At 37.1% G+C, this 20,668-nt stretch overlaps 1 protein-coding gene across 1 annotated transcript in view; it reads left to right on the forward strand.

Annotated features, from left to right (window-relative positions):
- The window catches only part of LOC150099929 (bifunctional peptidase and arginyl-hydroxylase JMJD5-like), a 173,714-nt gene that overhangs the window by 90,846 nt on the left and 62,200 nt on the right, over positions 1–20,668 (forward strand). Inside the window, exon 2 of the mRNA XM_090403303.1 lies at positions 17,455–17,606. Within this exon, the coding sequence (XP_090259429.1) occupies positions 17,455–17,606 (152 nt within the window). The remainder of the gene's footprint in view (positions 1–17,454; positions 17,607–20,668) is intronic.

Consider the following 20,668-nt stretch of genomic DNA (forward strand, 5'->3'; position numbering starts at 1 on the left):
TTTTACCATGCTTGTCACCTATCTGGACTACAGTTTATATTCTTTATATTTTTCCAACAATTTACTACAAACTGTCTTGTACATCCTCCATAACATCTCACGCCTGCTCTATTTATTCACTTAACTCTTGGTGCGTTCTCAATTCACTATTGTATTTAGGCAAGATTCTAACTACTTTCCCAGTAACATTCATCTCCTGCAACAATCTCTTCAAATCCTTTGCACATTTCTTATCTCACCATCCAAGTTGTTTGTGCCTATCAGTAATTCTGATGCTTGTTATGCAAAACATCAGATATTCATTTCATTGTACTACCTGGAAAACATTTTTTATGTACCTTATTATTTATAACACCTCTAATGATTGAATCTCCATATAAAGCCATCCTATCATCCTTGAACACTTGCTTCCTATTAACCTTATTTACATCAGTTAATGAAGAAACTGAATGTCTAAAGAAGTGATTATCTGTTGTACCATCATTTTATTTGTGGTATTGTATTCTTATTGGCTTAAACCACAAATAAAATGATGGTGCATCAGTTAATTGCATTTCTAAAGAAGCAATTCTTTAGATATTCAGTTTCTTCCTGTGTTTAACTTCACTCTTTATTTTCATGAATTCTTGGCAAGCTTTTCTACTTCGCTTCCATTGTTATTGTCACCAGCACTTCCATCCATTTTCTGATTACTTCTGGTGACACTGTTCTCATTTTTGGAATATTCTAGCCTGTCATTGCACTTTTTTTTCATGCTCTATAATGCTTTTCTTCTTGTTAATATAGCAGTCCATAAATCTTTCACATTTTTTGACTTGCATTCCTTTCAATTTTCACAGCGTATCCACTACAAATAATCAAGGGAAGAACTCAATCTCCTAGTTAAAACTTTCTGCATTTCTGGTGTGCACTTCTTTACTGCAGTCATTTTTATAGTGCTAACTAGTACAACCAAAACTGACAAAATTAAAATCAAACAGTACTTTTTTATTAAAATTAATTAAAATTAAACAGTACTACCGTACAACTGCTATATCTATAGTGACTATTACACAAAAGCACTATTACAAAAAAACTACAGAATTTAATTTAAAAAGTTCAAATACACTGCTACCTCCCCTTGCATCACTAGCAATACTTGCTGACATCCAAGTTAACATTGGATGTCAGTGATTGTAATTATTCTTTCTTTCCCCTCCCCCATCAGAATATTAATTACAATTATGACTGTAATCTTGTACTGATCTTCCTGCTTTCTGTTTATTTATTAAGTAGCCATAGTTACATGACACCTTAATATCATGAATGCAATTGCTATATTAGATTTGTATGTTTCTTAATCACAGTAATTGTTATCTGGATTGCTTAATTATCTATTATACTCTGGTTTTTGACATAAATGAATGATTCTTATAATCAAACCTGCAATTTGATGAGCACTGTGATGAATAATGACTTCTTATGATGAATGAGAAGTCAGAAGAAGCTATTCAAATAGGAAAAATGAAACTTCAGAGAAACAAAGAAAGGGTTACACAATTAAGTGCAGATTTCCAAAGACAGACTAGGAAAGATAAGGAAAAAAAAACATCTAAACAAAAGATGCTAGGAAATTGAAGAAAGCAGTATTATGTGTAGAACACAAGAACTGTTTAGAAAAATAAATGATTTTACAGGAAAGTTTATCCCTCGACTAAGAGTTGTAAAAGTAATTCAGGAAAATGTCTGATGGAAGAAGCAGTGAAAAAAAGACGGAAAGAGTATGTAGAGGATTTGCATAAGAAAAATCATAATATTAAAGGAGAATTTGTTGAGGAATCCATGATAATTAAAAGTGAAGTGATGTCAGCAGTGGAACAGCTGCCAAAAATAAAAGCTCCTGGAGCTGATAGTGTGTCAGTGGAATTATTGAGAGCAGCTGGAGATGAAGTGGTGAATATATTGACTGAAATGTATCAACAGCCTTATCAAAGGAGGCTTGTCATATTAAGGTTATTATCTTGAATATATTATTATTATGTGACACCTCCAGGGAGTCCAAAGACTCATCGAGGGAGAGTGTGCCAACAGCATCGAATGATTGTTACTCCTTCCACCTACTAACCATGCTCAAACTAGCTTAACTTTTTGCGAGCCATTATTAGCAGAGGCTCTACTAATCGACCAACCTTTGCTGACAAGCTATATTACATTTCAAACAGTAAGCCAAAATGACAATGATTTGATCAGCCGTTATTCTACAGGCTTGACCTCTAGTAAGAAAAATTCTGTTTATAACATCATCAGATGTTATAAACAGAATTTTCTGTTTATAACATCATCAGAGAACAAATTCATATAGTTTTAATACAGCAAAAGTGGTGGCCTAATAATTTAAGAAGAGTGTTATTAAAGTTATGATACTGGATTGCTTACAGTCCTAATTATAATTAACTCTTAGACCAAAAGATTGTGTAGAATATGCCATCCATATTCTTGGGATTTTTAGTCCATCATTATTGTTAAGATTAGGGTGGTTGATAAGAATTTCATAGGCCTCCTTAAATTTATGCTCATACCATGTTTTGGTGTGATGTAAACAACAGGTGCCTTTAGAGTCTATTTTATATAGAGTATTCAGGGATGATTAGAAAGGCCAGATTTACCATAGTTATTAAATTTGATGTGCCATTTATGTTCCTTTTTTTTGAATAAGAGTTGTGCATCCTTTTTCACCTATATAGGGCAAATTACAGGTGCAATAAATACGTCATATTGTGGGATGGGCCAGTGGAGGAAGTGGATCCTTGGATGAGATGAATAAGTTCTTTAATTAAATGATTTAATTAAATTCTTGAAATTAATAATTGAGATTGAAAATAAACAATACAGTTCTACTTTTACAGTACAAATTCCCACCCTGTATCACAGCACTCTTTGCCTGTGTACTACGGTCTGGCTATTTGGAGAGTCGCCGTAGCACGTGGTGGGGAATTTGAGCTGTGCTGAAGAAAGTGCTTATTAATTGGTGAATAGTCTGTTTTTCTACGTTTTTGTAGTGCTAAGCTGTTTTCTGGAATAGGAGTGTCCGTCCGTGGTTGTTTTTTGAAGTTAGTTGTTGCGATATTGCATATTTTGGTTACCGAGAAGACGGGGTCGGAATCGAATGCATAACAGTGGAAGACAAGATGAAGGATAAATTTTCATTATTTAGTTATTTCATTTTATTTATTTATATCTAGTGTACATAAATGTTCTGTTTGAAATTGTTTGTACTTTTATTATAGTTATACTCCCTGATACTTATTTAGCGTTTATTTTTTTGACACTAATTAGCGACACTATTTTGAATAATGGCGGCAGAGGCAGTTAAAATTACAAATGGCATATCGCCAATTCCCCCCCCCCCCCCATTTAAGGACTCCATTTTGCATGATATCATACAGGATTTTGTACCATACGGGACTCGCGGAATGTATGCGTCCCGGCAATTGTTTATGTGGCAGGAGAAAGAAGGGGAAAAACGTATATGCACAAAATGCAGGCAATGGGGAGGACCTTGGTGATTTGGAATGACCATAACTGACCTCGTACAGAGAGAGATGACGGGTATGATAGAAGGCAAGAGAAGTATGAATAAAATAATAAGAGTGGGGAGTATGGAAAGGTTGAATGATTTTGAAGTTTTAGGAGATAGTCTCAATTGGGAGGATGAATGGCTGACTTACAGAGAGAGATAGATGAGCTGAAAGAGCAGGTGGAATGTCTGGGGAATGAGATGAGAAGTGTGAAAGATGAAATTAAGCGAATGGAAGAGACGAATGCAAAGCGAATCAGAGGAGGAGTGAGAGAGAGTTATGGGAATGAAAGAAGAGGAGAGAATAGGAACAGTATAAGAGAGGGAATGAGAGAGAGTTGTATGAATGATAGAAGAGGTGAGAATAGGATAAGTGGAAGAGAGGGAATGAGTGTCAGGTATAGGAATGATGAAGAGGAAAGAATGGAAACAGCAGGAGAGAAGGAATGAGAGGAATGCAAGGGAGCACAGGGACTAGAGATAGAGTGATGTCAGGAAGGCAGGTAAGTAGGAGAGCACAAAGAGAAACAGAGAGAAAAAGTGAGGGGTGCATGTGAGAAATCGAGGAATATGGTGGTAAGAGGTTTAATGTATGGGGACTCAGTGATCCGTGGTGTTCAAGATAAAATGCATGAGGGGTGTTTGCCAGGAGGAACAATAGAAAGTGTGGCTATGGCAATTAAGAGAGGTGAAAGGGTGGATTAGATGATTGTGATGGTGGGAACAAATGACTTGAGTGGTGGTGTAAATAGGGCAGCGAGAGATATGAGATTCTTTCTTTCGTACAGCCTCAAGCAAGAATCTCATATCTCTCGCTGCCCTAGAGAGGAAAGATAGTGTGCGTGTTGCCTAGGTATGATAATGTCGAGCTGAGCAGAAGAGCGGTGATATTGAATGGCATAATACCGAGAATGTGTCAGAAGAGAGGATTCGAATATGTGGATGCTTGGAGTGCGTTCGAGTGCAGAGAGGAATTGTATGCGAGAGACCGTCTGCATTTGAATGAGGAAGGATGTAGGCATCTGGAGAGATTGCTGATCTGAACGAGTCAGTGTGTCCCAAGCAAGGGTGGCCTCTTGTGGGAATGGGTACTTGGGAGAAGAGGGACGACATCAAGTAATGCTGAGCACAGTGGAGTCTAGAGGGGATAATGCTGGGTATAGAAACAATAGACTATTTATGCTTTATGCCAATGCCAGGAGTATTCGGAAATTGGTGGCACTGATAGCATCAGCCTGACCAAAGATTATTGGGATTACAGAGACGTGGTTGACAGAAGAGGATATAATAACAGAAATAGAAGTTGCTGGGTACAGCATTTTTCGGCAGGATAGGAAGGGAAAGTGTGATGTTGGAGTACTGCTTATGATAAGTGATGACCCATCTCCTCTAAGAGTGGAGGCTTTGGAAGGCTGTGACACTAATGATTTTGAGAGCATACATATGGTGTGAGGTGGAGGTGGGCAAGACAGCGTATTTAGTGGGGTGTTGCTACAGACCAAGGAGCACAGAGGGTGGGGACTAGGAGATGTTGAGACAGTTGAGTGTAGCAAGTGCAAGAAGAACGATTGTTATTGGAGATTTTAACTACAGCAGTATAGATTGGGAAAGGAAGATGCATGTAGCAATAAGGGAATGGAATTTCTAGAATTCTTGAGGGACAGATGTCTTAGGCAACATGTAACAGAGGGAACAAGAGGTTCAAGAGTTTTGGATTTGGTTATAGCATCAGAAGAGTTGATAATAACTGAGATGACATCTCTCCCACCAGTTGGAGAGATTGACCATATGGTTTTGACTTGGAAAATAAATAGACATGCAGGAATATCAAAGAAACAGGAACGTATGTGGAATTATAAAGTAGGTGATTATAATAGTCTTAGACGTCAACTTGGGAAGTTTCATGGAGGGAGGAATTGGAAAGCAGGGATATCATTAGTGCTTGGGAAATTGTGAAGGAATATTTGTTAGCAGCAATGGTCAGTATTCCACAAGTGAAAAAGAGGACACAATTTGGAGTAAAGCGGATAACAAACAATATTAATCAGGAGCTACAAGCGAAAAAGAGGCTATGGAAGAGATATAAGTAGATAGGTGAAGAGAAGATGCATGAAGAATATAAGACACAGGCCAGAAGAGTGACTAGTATGGTAAGGAAAGCAAAACTGGAATATGAGAGCAGATTGGCCCTAAGATCCAAAGACAACCCTAGGTAATGTTTTAGCTATGTGGCCAGTAGGAGGAGATGTGACTGTGGAAGAATGACATTCAGGGATAAAAATGGGAATAAAGTGACTGATGCAGAGGACATAGTGAAATTGTTCAATGAACACTTTATTGGAGTCTTTCATCCTGGAGGAGTCAATTTGAATACTAGAGGGATAGAACAGGTTCGAGGTTTAGAGGTGCAGGAGGAGAGTGTGTTCCACATACTGAGTACTCTGGATGTTAGTAAAGCTGTGGGACTGGATGATATTTCACCACATGTGAGAGAATGTGCTAAGGAACTGACAGTGCCCTTGACCTGGCTTTTCAATGAAAGTCTGACTGTGGGAATTGCATAAGGGCAGTAGCAGGCTGGAAGTGTCTAATTATAGGCCAGTTTGTGTGTCATCAGTAAGATCTTGGAGAAAGTAGTGAGGGACCATATACAGCATTGGGCAGATGAGGGTAATGTTATCAATGAGAGTCAACATGGATTTGTGAAGGGGCGCTCTTGTTTTAGCAATAACTATCCTTCTATGATAAAGTTACAAGAGCATTAGATGAGGGAAAGGCATATACTGCCATTTTCCTAGACTTAGCAAAGGCGTTTGACAGGGTGCCACATGATAAACTGATATTCAAGTTGCAGCACATTGGTCTGGATGTCAGATTGGTCAACTAGATTCAGGATTGACTGTCCGATAGGTATCAGAGAGTTGTGTATGGTGGAGCAGTATCAAAGAGGCAGAAGGTTACAAGTGGGGTTCCACAGGGCTCAGTATTGGGACCAATATTGTTTAACCTTTATATCAATGACATTGTCCTTGGATTGCAAGGAGATACTCGGTTGTTTGTGGATGATGCGAAGCTGGGAAGGGTTATTAGTAACAGTGCAGATGCGGTAGCCCGGCAAGAGGATTTGAATAAGCTAGATAGATAGGCAAATGAATGGGGGTGTCAGTTTAATGCAGCAAAATGTATGGTCTTGAAGTTTGGGACACATCGATGATGCGTACAGATGATGCGAAGCGGGGAAGGGTTATTAGTAACAGTGCAGATGCGGTAGCCCGGCAAGAGGATTTGAATAAGCTAGATAGATAGGCAAATGAATGGGGGTGTCAGTTTAATGCAGCAAAATGTATGGTCTTGAAGTTTGGGACACATCGATGGGACGCTGCATACTCTATGGGAGGAGTTAAACTGCAGGAAGTAGGAGAGACAAGAGATCTGGGTTTGATGATTGATAGAAACTTGAAATTTAGGGGACATATTGCAAAGGTAGTGAAGGTGGATTGCTGCAATAATGAGAAGGACACTTGTAAAATCTTGCTTCTGCCATTGTATTGTAAAATTTTCTGTTGTGCTTTGTAAAGACTTACTTATTCTCCTTCTTTGTTCTCTAAAATGCCGTCTAGATATGCTTGTACTTAATGAATTTATCTCTAACACCTTTATTACCCTTTTAATTTAAATATTCTCTCTGGGCTGATCTTTACCTATAAGAACGATGCTAGCGGTTTAATGACAAAGGGATTACTAATGTCCATACCAATTCCTCTGTTCAATACTGGATCTGATTCCTTTTTCGGATTCAGGTAAAATTTCTATTATCCTGCACCACCCTGAATCCTAGATTTACAAAGAGTGCAGAACCAAGGAACCAGAACACAATATAGCATACTATCTTATTTCACTGTAACTTGTTTATGCAGTCGTAGCCTCACTACTTAATTTATCTCCCGCTGTGGTCCGAATTTTATGAGAAAGTGCAATAGAGGAGAAAATCAGGCAAAGCATCTTGCACTTTATGAATATACACTAATGAAGTAATCTACAATTTCTAAGGAATGAGCATTAAATATTCACACTCTTTATCTTTATCATAGCAATCAAAACAAAGAACTTCATATATAATTTCAACTTCTACTTGATAGAGCAAACATACTCTTCAGTACTAAAGGACGTTTGCTAATTGAATTTCTAATTTAACTCCACGTGCTCTTAAAATAATTCTTTCACTAAAATTTCATAATCACTCTACTATAAAAAGAATATTATCTCTAGAGTCCTTCCTATAATTACAAACTTTGTACTTATACACAATTGCTTATAAAAACATAGACTATACATTTCCAACTGCTGGGGAACAGTTTGGCCACTTCACATAGCACGACTGGACAATCATTTTCGATTCCTGGTTCACTCTGCTTTTTCTGAGACATTCTTCATGGGTCCGAGCTGTAGTTATCTCCGCTGCCTAAAGTAAGTATACGTTGTTCACTGGTCAACTGCTACAACATTGTAATGATATCTACCAGAAACATCGGAGATTTCCTTCCACCGGGCTGATCGCTGACTGGTAAACTTTCAGGAATTTCACGGCATAGTTCCTCAATCTTTGTCTCGAGTCCGCGTTGACAAGTGGGGGATAAGAAGGCACCACAAGAAGGTTCCAACACACCAGAGCATAAGAGCAAGAGAGAGCATTTTAGGCACTGCAACGACTTTTTAAATCGCGCGCTACCGATTACTTCTATGTCATTGTTTTACTCCTTCCCTTTTTCTATGTCACCCTACGTCACCCAGTAGACACACGGAAATCTTAGCGTACTCTTCCGAGTTTGTGTCAGTGGTGGTTAAGTGCGTGCTTACCTAAAGGGTGCACATGTACTTGTAGCATGTACACGTGCACTGATTCCGGCCACTTTTACTTAATCGGATTATCTTTTCTCCCAGCAATTTGTAAGTACTGACACAAAAGCAGCAAGGTTTAAGAATTTAAGCAATTTACAATATTTTATCTTATAACATAAAGTAGTGAAAAAAAAATATCCTCAATTTAGTAATACTTTGGTAAATTACAAGAATTTAGTAAGCCCAATATATCAATATGTGATTCAAATTGCAAACCCATGTTAATTCTGTAGGAAACGTTAATTAATTCAATTTTAGTTTCGTTCAGAATTTAACAAAGGCTCTCTCTCTCTCTCATCAAAAAAATTTTGTAAGAGATTTTTTTTTTGGTCATTCTCATGTATTCTCTGGTTTAATTTGTATTAAACCAGATTTGTATTAATACATCAACAGAAATTGCAGCAAGTGCTGCAATTTCTGTTGATGTATTCTGTGCCTTTCTAGTAGTGATGTTTTGAAATTGCACAGGTGAGCGTTTCCTCCACTTATCTCTACTTCTTTGCTCATTTTCCTCATTAAGCGTCACTTTAATTACCCTTTTTATATTAAATATTCTCTCTGGGCTGTTATTCACTCTTAAGAACTATGCTGGTGGATATAAGACAAAGGAATTGCTAATGGTCAACACCAATACCTTTGTTTCAATACTGGATCTGATATTGAAATTATATTTCAATATAATTTACCCTACAATCGTCCTCCAAATTTTCTTTTGTATTAACTTGGTCTCTTGCTATTTTAATGCTCGAAATTTGATACGTTTCAGGTTGACATTTTACTTCTGAGAAATTAACCATTTTGAGATTCAATCTGATTATTTTCAACAACTTCACGTCCTTCATCTGTCTGCATGACATTACTTTTATTCTGCATTCTTTCTTCATATGATTTCTCATTTCTATCCCTAATTTTAACTTTATTATTCTCTCTACTAAACCGTTTCCTTCCCATGAGAAATATTTCATTTCAAGAGAAATTACAAGAAAACTTGTACTTCTCTAGAAAGTTAGTCCCTAAAATTACCTGAACCTGTGTTCAGGATGTCCTAGGGAGGACTAGCAATTCTTGCCAAACACACATATTAAACTCAAGTAGGTATATTTTTATTCTAACTTTCTTTTTTGCATAAACATTGGACATCGATATCCCCGATATTCTGATCGGTTTCTTCAGATTAGAAATGCCTTGCCATACATGGGGTTTTATTTCTTGAAAATAATTTCCTGAAATGACAGAGGCCTGGGAACCAGTATCAAACAACACGTCAAAATGCGATCCTTGTATCTTACCCTTACTTATCATCTTTGTCTCTCTCAACTTTTTACAGCTTTTATTTCTCCTGTTATTATCACAGGGCACATGCCCGAAATTTGACTCTTTGTTGTTTTTCCAGGAGGGCCTTCTACTAGAATAACCGGGCAAGATGCCCAATCCTATCACATCTGAAGCATTTAGGGGGTTCCCTATAATCTCTTTGAGCATAACTATCCTATGAATGAGATTTATAGACATTGGATCTTTGTTCAGTCATTGATTCTAACTTTATCATCATGTCATTAATTCGGTTTAACATGGTTCTGTCGTTCAACTTCTTGTCTTATCGTTTCATTGATCTTTTCTTGAAAGATATGATGCTATGAGAATCTGACCAAGATGGTCGCCAGCTGTTGTAATTTAGCATCGAGTCGATCATCACAGGCTGTTGTAATCTTTCCACCTCACGTTTTATCATGGAATTCACTTCTTCCCTATTAATCTGACTCTTCTCTGTTATATGGCTCTCATTGCAATTGTACCCTAGATTAAAATTAATGGATTTCCGTCCATCATTATTTCCTTGATTTCCAGATGCTCCTTTTCCCCTTTTATGCTCTTTTTCTGACTTATTATGACAAGAGGCCATCCCTGGAAGTTATGAAAGGAAACTGTGAGCAAGAGGGTAAGGAGTGGTTTCTTTATGTGGAGGGTGGTTGAGCCGTGGAATGCATTGCCTGATGGAGTGGTGGGAGCGAGAACGGTCAGTGAGTTTAAAGAGTGGTATGATAGACTTTGTGTTTCTCAGGAGGGGACCTCCCCTCGATGAGTCTTGACAGACTTTGTCTTAGGAAGGACCTCCCTCGATGAGTCTTTTGACTCCTTGGAGGCCTGAATAATAATAATAATTATTATTATTCTCAGAATTACTAGTTTCCTTAATTACATTAATATGGCCTAATTTGGATGCAGGACAAATGTCGCCAAGCATCTGTTCTTTCTCTTTCACAGCCTTGTAGCAATCCTCTAAGTTTGTCAGCCTTTTCTTATATGCTGTTTCTCGCAATTTCGATTTTAATCCCTGCTTGAACTGGAGGAAAACTGCCCAGTCTAGGTGAGATCTATCCTCGCTAGAAATACTGAGACTGTTGGCTAGGGTTAGCAGACGATTATAATAGTCTGTTACGCTTTCCATATCCTTTTGAGTGCTTCCTTGCAGTTTCCATAGATTGGGTCCAATGCTTCTTAATTTTGAGAATTGCAAAATTAACATTTCTTTAAATTTTGTATAGTTGAGAGTTTCTTTCAGAATCGGGGAGGAATATAGGAAGTTCTTCGTTTTTCCTACTAACTTACTCCTAAGTAAAATTAGCAACTGAAAGTCAGACCAATTTGCCAATTTTCTTAGTTTCTCGATATAGGAAAAAAAAAGCTAAAACATCGTCAGTTTCCTCTCCAGAGAATTTCACAACAGGGAATACCTGTTGTGAATTCACCATTCTGAAGAATTCGGTATCGTCCATACTAGTACTTGATGATAGTGCCATATTGATATATTAGTTACAATTTTCACAATATCTAAGTTCCAAAATTTCTTAATATTAGGCTTGCCTGATTTACTCTATAACTTGCTCACTTTGATTTATTTAATTTTATGTACTTAGGTCTATAAATCAAATCCTACCAGCTGCACCATTGTAAAATTTTCACTGTGCCATTGTAAAGTCTTACTCATTCTTCTTCTTTGTTCTCTAAAATTTTGTCTAGATGCGCTTGTACTTAATGAATTTATCCCTAACACTTTAATTACCCTTTTTATATTAAATATTCTCTCTGGGCTGTTATTCACTCTTAAGAACTATGCTGGTGGATATAAGACAAAGGAATTGCTAATGGTCAACACCAATACCTTTGTTTCAATACTGGATCTGATTCCTTTTTCGGATTCAGGGAAAATTTCTATTATCCTGCACCACCCTGAATCCTAGATTAACAAAGAGTGCAGAACCAAGGAACCGGAACACAGTTTAGCATACTATCTTATTTCACTATAACTTATTTATGCAGTCGTAGCCTCCCTATTTAACTTGTCTTCTGCTGTGGTGGTCTGAATTTTATGAGAAAATGCAATAGAGGAGAAAATCAGGCAAAGCACCACTTAAACTTAAAAAGCAAAACATTTAATTACAATTGAAGCATCTTACACTTTATGAATATACACTAATAAAGCAGTCTACAATTTCTGAGGCATGAACATTAATTATTTAACCTCTCTATCTTATCATAACATGCAAAACAAAAAACTTCATATATAGTTTACAACTTCTACTTGATAGATCAAACATACTCTTCTGTACTCTTCAATACTAAAGGACATTTGCTAATTGAATTTCTAATTTAGCTTCACGTGCTCTTTCTTTCACTAAAATTTCATAATCACTCTACTATAAAAAGAATGTTATCTCTAGAGTCCTTTCTATAATTACAAACTTTCTTCTTATACACAATTGCTTATAAAAACATAGACTGTACATTACCAACTGCTGGGGAACTGTTTGGCCACCTCACATAGCACGACTGGACAATCATTTTCAATTCCTGGTTCATTCTGCTTTTTCTGAGGCATTCTTCACGGGTCTGAGCTGTAGTTATCTCTGCCGCCGAAAGTAGGTATATGTTGTTCACTGGTCAACTGGCACAACATCGTAATGATATCTCCGGAAACATCGGAGATTTCCTTCCACCGGGCTGATCGCTACCGGTAAACTTTCAGGAATTTCACGGCATAGGTCCTCAATCTTTGTCTCGAGTCCATGTCGACAAGCAGGGGATGAGAAGTAGCCACGAGGAGGTTCCAACACACCAGAGCATGAGTCCAAGAGAGCGTTTTAGGCGCTGCAACACCTTTTTAAATCACGCACTACCGATTACTTCTACGTCATCGTTTTCCTCCTCCCCTTTTTCCATGTCACCCTACGTCACCCAGTACTTAGTGCCACACACGGAAATCTTAGCGTACTCTTCCGAGTTTGTGTGTGTGGGGGGAACTGCGTGCTTACCTAAAGGGTGCACATGCACCGATTCCGGCCGCTTTTACTTAATCGGATTATCTTTTCTCCCAGCAATTTGTAAGTACTTACACAAAAGCAGCAAGGTTTAAGAATTTAAGCAATTTACAATATTTTATCTTATAACATAAAGTAGTGAAAAAAATATCCTAAATTTAGTAATACTTTGGTAAATTACAAGAATTTAGTAAGCCTAATATATCAATATGTTATTCAAATTGTAAACCCATTGTTAATTCTGTAGGAAACGTTAATTAATCCAAATTTAGTTTCATTCAGAATTTAACACACTGACCTGCAGAGATAAAATGGTTATCATTCCGTTGTTTAAGACTCTGATCAGACCACACTTAGATTATTGTTCTCAGATCTGGTCTCCAGGATTTGAAGGGGATAAATTAACTGTGGAAAGGGTACAGAGGCAGATAACAAAGATGGTGTCGGGACTGTACAATGTTAGTTATGAGGATCGGCTGAGGCAGTGTGAACTGCAGAGTTTGGTGGATAGAAGGAGGAGGTTGATATGATTGAGGCTTTTAAACTGTTGAGAGGTGGTTACAGGGTTGACACTGGGGTGTTCTTTTGCTTGGTTGAACAGTGGGAAGGAGTCATTTCAAGGGGCCATCCCTTGAAGTTATGAAAGGAAACTGTGAGAAAGAGGGTGAGGAGTGGTTTCTTTGCATGGAGGGTGGTTGAACCATGGAAGGCATTGCCTGATGGAGTGGTGAGAGCAAGAACGGTCAATGTATTTAAGGAGTGGTATGATAGACTTTGTGTTTCCTAGGAGGGACCTGCCTCAATGAGTCTTGATAGACTTGTGTTTCCTAGAAAGGACCTCCCACGATGAGTCTTCTGACTCCATGGAGGCCTGAATAATAATAATAATAATAATAATTTTGTGTCGCAAAATACTTTTTACCTCCAAAATGAAGGCACAGTCATGGGCTCACCACTATCCCCCCAATTGCTAGCTTTATATTGGAAGTTTTTGAGTAACATACTCTTCCTTTACTTTAAAATCCAAAGTCTGGCTTATATATGTTGATGATATTTTCGTCATGGCCACCAGACGTTAGACTCTTTCCTCAGCCACCTAAACATACATTGGAAATGCATACAATTCGCAGTTGAAACTGAAAGTCAGAACTTGCTTCCCTTTCTAGATACACTTGTCACGTGTCTTTCTTCCGGCAGTCTTTCCTTCACTCTTTATCGTAAGCCTGCACATACTGACCAATATATGCACATAAACTCTTATCACCACCCAACACAAAAAAAAAAACTAGGTGTCATTAACACATCTAAAAAATAGGGCTTGGAAGATTTGCTTCAGTGAACAAGCACTTAAACATTATGGCAACACCTTCCTGAAAAATGGCTACAGCCAAAATATTATCAACAAAATTCTTCACAAGACTCCACTTAAAAACAAAAATAAACTATTATTTTTATGGCTATTTAGCTTATTTTTGTTTAGGAGTGCCCCATTTTTATAATGTCATTGGCTTTTTACTCTTAATATACCTTCATATACCTTTTACTCTTCATATACCTATCTTTAAAACATCAGTTTTAAAGATAGGTATATGAAAAATATATATAAGAAGAATAACTTAGACATACCAGCAACATCCTACAGAGGTATGTCCAAATTATTTTACCTATATATTCTTCATATATCTGTCTTTAAAACATCAGTAATGTTCTAAAAATTGCATAAAAAGCCAATGACTATAAAAAAGGAAACTCCTAAACAAAAATAGGCTAAATAGCCATAAAAAATATTTACTTAGAGGAGTAACATGGAATATTTCCAAAAATAATACCTATAAAAATGAACTAGATTGCAGTAAAACTGTAACCATTCCATACATTAAAGGTATATCAGGTAAAATAAAAATCGTTGTCTGTTTGAAATGTCACATAGCTTGTCTTTGTGTGTGTGTGTGTGTGTGTGTGTGTGTGTGTGTGTGTGTGTGTGTGTGTGTGTGTGTGTACTAGGGGGCTATCCCCCCCCGAGTTTCGGACTGGTAGGCCGATTCTCCTTGAATTTCGATGACTTGAATTTAAAAGACTCAAAAGGTTCCCCCCACCCCAAATTCCGGACTGATAGGCCAGTTCTCCTTGAATTTTGAAGACTTGACACTCAGGGTAGGCCCTGAGTTTCAAAACGTTTCAAAAAATGCGATATACAAACTGACATAAAAAGGCTTATCATTTTATATATATATAGGGTAAATATATATACTTGAGATAATGACTTTAATATGAAAGTTGAAACATCGGAAAATTAAAGTAATTATATCTAACATGGTTATAGTCTCCATAATTTTACTGAAATGAATGCTGATCACCGTGTAACACTGAAGGAAAGGATCATCATAGGAGGTCCACATTCATCACACATGCATTATTTTTGTTTACCCAGGCAATGCATTCTACTCATCTACCACTCTAAGCAAAAAATTTGCTTCTCACTCCCATACTAATACCCAGTTATACAACTTTCAGGGATGACCTTATGTGGCTCATCTCTCCCTCCTGTGTATGTGGAAAATACTCATCTATATCATCTACATTAATCTTTTGCACAAACCCCTTACCAACTTGTGTGCCTTGATTAGATTGACCCTCCTTTTTTGTCAGGCTTTGCAGATGATATTTCATAAATATGTTTTCATACCCAATCTTACAGAGACCTGACACTGCTTTAGTCACTCTTCTTTGGATTCTTTCCAAAATTTCTTCATCTCCTCAGAACCAGATGACTAAATCTGAGCTCAGCAGTCCATGTGCAGCTTGATCAGAGCTGCATACTTCTATTGTAGAACAGGTATACAGCTATAATCTGTTCTATTGTCATCAATTTCTCAATATGGCAACTAGATTTAAGGTCCTTGTCTATCATCATCATCTAATTATGGATATAGACCACATTGGTCTATTCCAGTCTCATTATCCATCTAATATCCTTTTTTGAGGTTTACCAGACCTTCTCTTTCCAGTTGGTTTATATTTTATTATTTGTTTAGGTTATCGGGTGTTGGCAGTGGCTTATTTAGGTATTTAGCTATAGGCCGTATAGGCCCGGGCCTAGAGCGGCAAATTTTGAGGGTGGTGGAAATTTCCAGGGTCTCATTTTTTAGTTATAACATATTCCTTATATGCCACACTCACAAGTTGAGAAATATTTTCTTTTCCTCATTGTAAGTTTAGTCTGCAAGCATATTGGCATGTAATCAGATTCTGCATAACTATACAGACCGAGACACGTGCATGGAAAGCTACTGTATTGTTGTCGGTAACTTATTATTATTCATGACACCTCCAAGGAGTCCAAAGACTCATCGTGGGAGGACACCCGCTATACAACTGTCTCCACCAGTACACCGAACCTCTACTACCAGTCATCTCCATCAACGGCATCTACTGCCCACCACCACAACTAGTATTTTTTGTCTGTAAATTGTGTGTGTTCTGAATGGCCGATTTGTCTGTATGCAGGATGAAAAACCCGAGTTTCCTGGAGGAAAAAACCCTACTACCTCCGTATGAGATTGGCTAACTCACCTTCGATTGAAAAAGTCCACTTAAAGAATCGAAGTTAGGCCTATTCCAGTCGAAGGGCACAATGTACTGTCGTTCTTCCAATTGTGCTATGGAACTTGACACAAAGGCACTAGGGATTAGTGAATTTTATCCCTTTCTTGCTGAGCACATTGCCAAAATCAGAAAAAAAAAGGAAAAAGTTCCGTTTCCTATCTTTCCTTTGCCACGCATGAGGAATTTATTAAAATAACAGGTGAGAAAGTAATCAAATTTATTGTGGAAGAACTTAAAATAGCGTAGTACTATTCCATAAGTGTTGACTCAACACTAGATTTGTCTCATGTTGATCAGCTATCCTTCATTCCTAATGTAAGTCACAAATCTGAAGAGTTACAAGAGGCAGTATTGACTTCACTAAACGAGCTTGGAATTGATGTAGGAATTCTTGAAATAAATCCATTGGCAGAATTCATACCGTGCACTGGATATTCTCTGTCTCAAATTGGTACTTGCGCTGCCGATTCCTGTCCATACTCTTCTGCATTTTTTGATGTCCTTCAGAAACTGTATGTATTTTTCACATCTTCAACACATCGGTGGAGTGTTCTAAGAAAGCACCTGGAAACTTTTGCAAAAGTAATCAAATGTCCTTCGCCTACTTGGTGGTCAGCTTATGACAGTGCCTGTCGGAGTCTTCATGAGGGATGGACGGAAATAATTTCCACTTTGTCCGAAATTGAAAATGACACCAACGAGAAGAAAGTTACGTGATGTGAAGCAAGTGGGATTCTATAGCAACTTCAGTCACTGGAGGTTGGGATCATGACCTGCCCATAGGCAGGTCATGAGGGATGGCACTTTCTGCAGACCTAGGGGTGGCAAATACCTAAATACGCCACTGGGTGTTGGCCATTCGGTTTACATGTTCTATCCATGTCCTTGTCTATCATCACTCCTTATCTCCTTCACCTTATTCAAGAAGCAAGTTATTGTAATTGTAGATGTTTGCCATTAGAAAAAATTAATAATATTCCAAACATATTTCATAATATAGAATAAGAGTATATCTGTATATATTTTGTGTGTTTCAGATTACAATCTAAACAGCTAACTTTTTAAAATCTGTAGGCTACATTATGGTCATCTGGTGGTCAGTGTTGAAACTACAAAAAAGGAAAATAGAAAATCTTTACATCAAGAAATGCTGCTGTCAGAATTTCTGAGACTGTATCACAGTGAACCTCTTTACATGGTTGGAACTTTACATGAAGAATTTCTCAGTAAGAAAACTTGAATTAATTATTATTAGAGCATTGGTTAACTGTTTCATCTGTTGTTAGTTTCTCTTAGTGCAGTTGCATCTCACTGAATAGGGTATACTGAGCTTCAAGTTGTGTAATGAGGGAATTATGTAGGTTCTGATCAAAAAATGTTATACAGGTAACCCTCATATGACGTGGTACTTATACAACATAGTTTCAATATAACGCGGTCTACAAATTGTAGTAACTCTTTATCTTTTCATATATTTTTTACTGTGTGGCTTAAAAATCAAATTTTATTTTCATTAAATTTGCGTCTGCCCGTATTACCCATGCAGTTACAAGCAGCAAATTTATATTATGGGAAATATCCTTTAGCACATGTATGTCAATTGTTTACCATATAAAGCATTTCTTGTTGAAAATTGTCTTTGTTTCTGCCAGGAAAGCGCATTAAAACTCATAAGTGTGTTAATCTCAAGCTGAGCACTTTATTTTCTAGTGAGTTGTTACATATAATATGTAACATATAATATAATATGTAATGCTTTTTTTATGTAAAAATTAATTTTTATAGTAATTATCTACTTAGAGGGCTTTTGCGATATGGCCGAAATCAAAATTAGTGAATTAAGTGATGGAGAAACACATTTAAATGAGGAAGAACTGGTAGAATTAATAGATGAGGTTGAACCAAATGGAGAAGAAGTTCTGCCGAAGATTCTGATTGTGATGAATCCGTTAAAGAATTCAGTTTAAAGAAATTAGCAGAAGGATTGGACTTGGCACGAAAGTTAGGAAGTTATTTTACGGATGATGATTCTTCAGTGGAGTGCTTAGGAAAATTGATGAGCCAGTTGGATATTTGTTTAGCTCCATATTATGAACTTAATAAAAAAATTTCAGCATAGTGGTAAGCAAGATCTTATTACTGACTTGATAACTTGTCTTGCTATAACTTCTTGATAACATCCAGCCATTTTTTTTTTTTTTTGTAAATAAAAAAACATCTATGAAATGTTATTTTCAAAGACAGTGATGATGATTAAAATATGCACTTTATTTTATTTTGCCTACAACATTTATGCATTATGTGATGAAACCTATTTCTATGAAACCTAACATCTGTGTTATACGAAGGTTACCTGTACTTACAGAGCTTGGGACTAATCTCTTTCAAACTGATCTCTTTCTGCCTGTCCACTTATTCCAGCAGTCCTGTCACTATTAGTGGCATCTTTTAGATTCATTTTTTGATTCATCTAACAGTTTGTTTTGGTAATGTAGTTGAAAGAAGAAAGTTTTAGAATGCTAAGAATTTATGTACAGGGTGTTCGGGATAAATTTGACAGTTTCGTAAGGAAAAAGAAAATCTTCTTTGTATCTATTAAATTTAATGAATTGACAAAAAAACATTACAGGCAGAGTTAATTACAATACTATCATCAAGATTTACTCAAAATAACCACCATTAGCATCGATCACAGCTTCAATTCTGCTTCGGAACCTCGAACAAGCTGATGCTACAGTCTCCCTGGGAAGGGCCGCAAAAACTGTTTTAATTTTATCCATTAACTGGGCTTTTGTATTACTGGAAGTGCGATTGGTGTCTTTTTCAACTGCGCCCCATACAAAATAATCCATGGGGTTAAGGTCTGGGGAGTTTGGAGGCCAAACATTTGGACTGGTGAAGTCGTAGAAATTTTCAGACAACCATTTTTGACTTTTCCCAGAGGTGTGGCAAGGGGCCGAATCCTGCTGCCATACATACGGCCTACCATTGGCTACCCTTGTTATCCAGGGCTTGACTACAGTTAGCAACTCCACGAACAAAGCCCGAATTCCAATGCCAGGGTTCTTCAACACCTGTTCCTGCAGATTTGCGAGGAATTCTGCTGTACGAACGCAATCAGATCGTCTGCTAGGGATCTTTCTTCTTGCTACATCCTCGTAGTCACCATTGCAAGTCTCTAGTTCATTCCTGATTGTTTTTACTGTATTCAGGGAGCATTGGGCAGCAGTCGTAATATCCTTATTTTGATGGCGGGCACGAATCATCATGATACAAGTTATTCTCTTCCATGATTCAGGTGGGTTCCAGCTATCCATCCTTTCTGACATCTTGTATATGAATGAAGAAGGGTCCAAACTTTTAAATGAAGAGAAGTGTGTGTTAATACATGTAACTTACGGAAAAATATAATTAATTATAAATATGTCAAATTTATCCCGAACACCCTGTATATGAATGTATTTTAAATGGGATATAAATATTCCTTATATAAATATACTATCATGTCTCATATGTGGTTGGAAGGGATTTCACTTCCTTGATTTTCCTCTCCTAGAGATAAGTTAGTTAGAAAACACATGCAGTTGACAGACATAATATAATATATTCACTTCATGGCCTCAATTGTCTTAACATAACTGAGCAACAATATTGCTTTTAAAAAAAATCAAAAAAACTTCATTTTATTGTGTTTGAAAGTGACATGTTTCCAATTAAACTGAGCAAAACTGGGGGAAAAAAACGTTTTGAAGTTGTCTATGAATATGAGTATTGCCTAGTGGTTACTGATCAAAAATTGTGGTTCAGTTTGGACAAATTGGTTGAAACCAAAGCACTTAGGCCTGTATGTTATGTCTATTAATTGTATATGTTTTCTGGTCGAATTGGTTGCTTGGGAATTAAAAAGCAGACTTTTCCTGCTACCATCCTGTAAGGTTCCATCTCCAATTGATGAAAACCTGTTATATAGGTTCCTTTTGTCTTAGATGCGATTCAAGCCCAGAATTTTTCTCTGATTGTATAATCAGAGAAAAATTTTGCATGTACTGGATATATACTTTGCATATACTTGAAAATTCATCACACCTACATGCACTCAGATCTTTTCCACAAAACATGGTTTTAAATTTTCCGGTACAGTCATCCTTTGACTTACATCCTCTTGAAGATACGTCCATGATCCCATAAGGGAATAAATAACATTTTTGGCTATACTTTCGAACAAGACGCTAACAAGCTTAAGGTAAAGCATGCACAGTAGCAACAGCGCTTTCAGCAGCAACCTCTC

This window comes from Typopeltis vanoorti, chromosome 13, assembly GCF_054136105.1.
Source record: "Typopeltis vanoorti isolate ZY-2024b chromosome 13, IOZ_Tvanoo_1.0, whole genome shotgun sequence".
In the NCBI taxonomy this organism is placed as follows: Eukaryota; Metazoa; Arthropoda; class Arachnida; order Uropygi; family Thelyphonidae; genus Typopeltis; species Typopeltis vanoorti.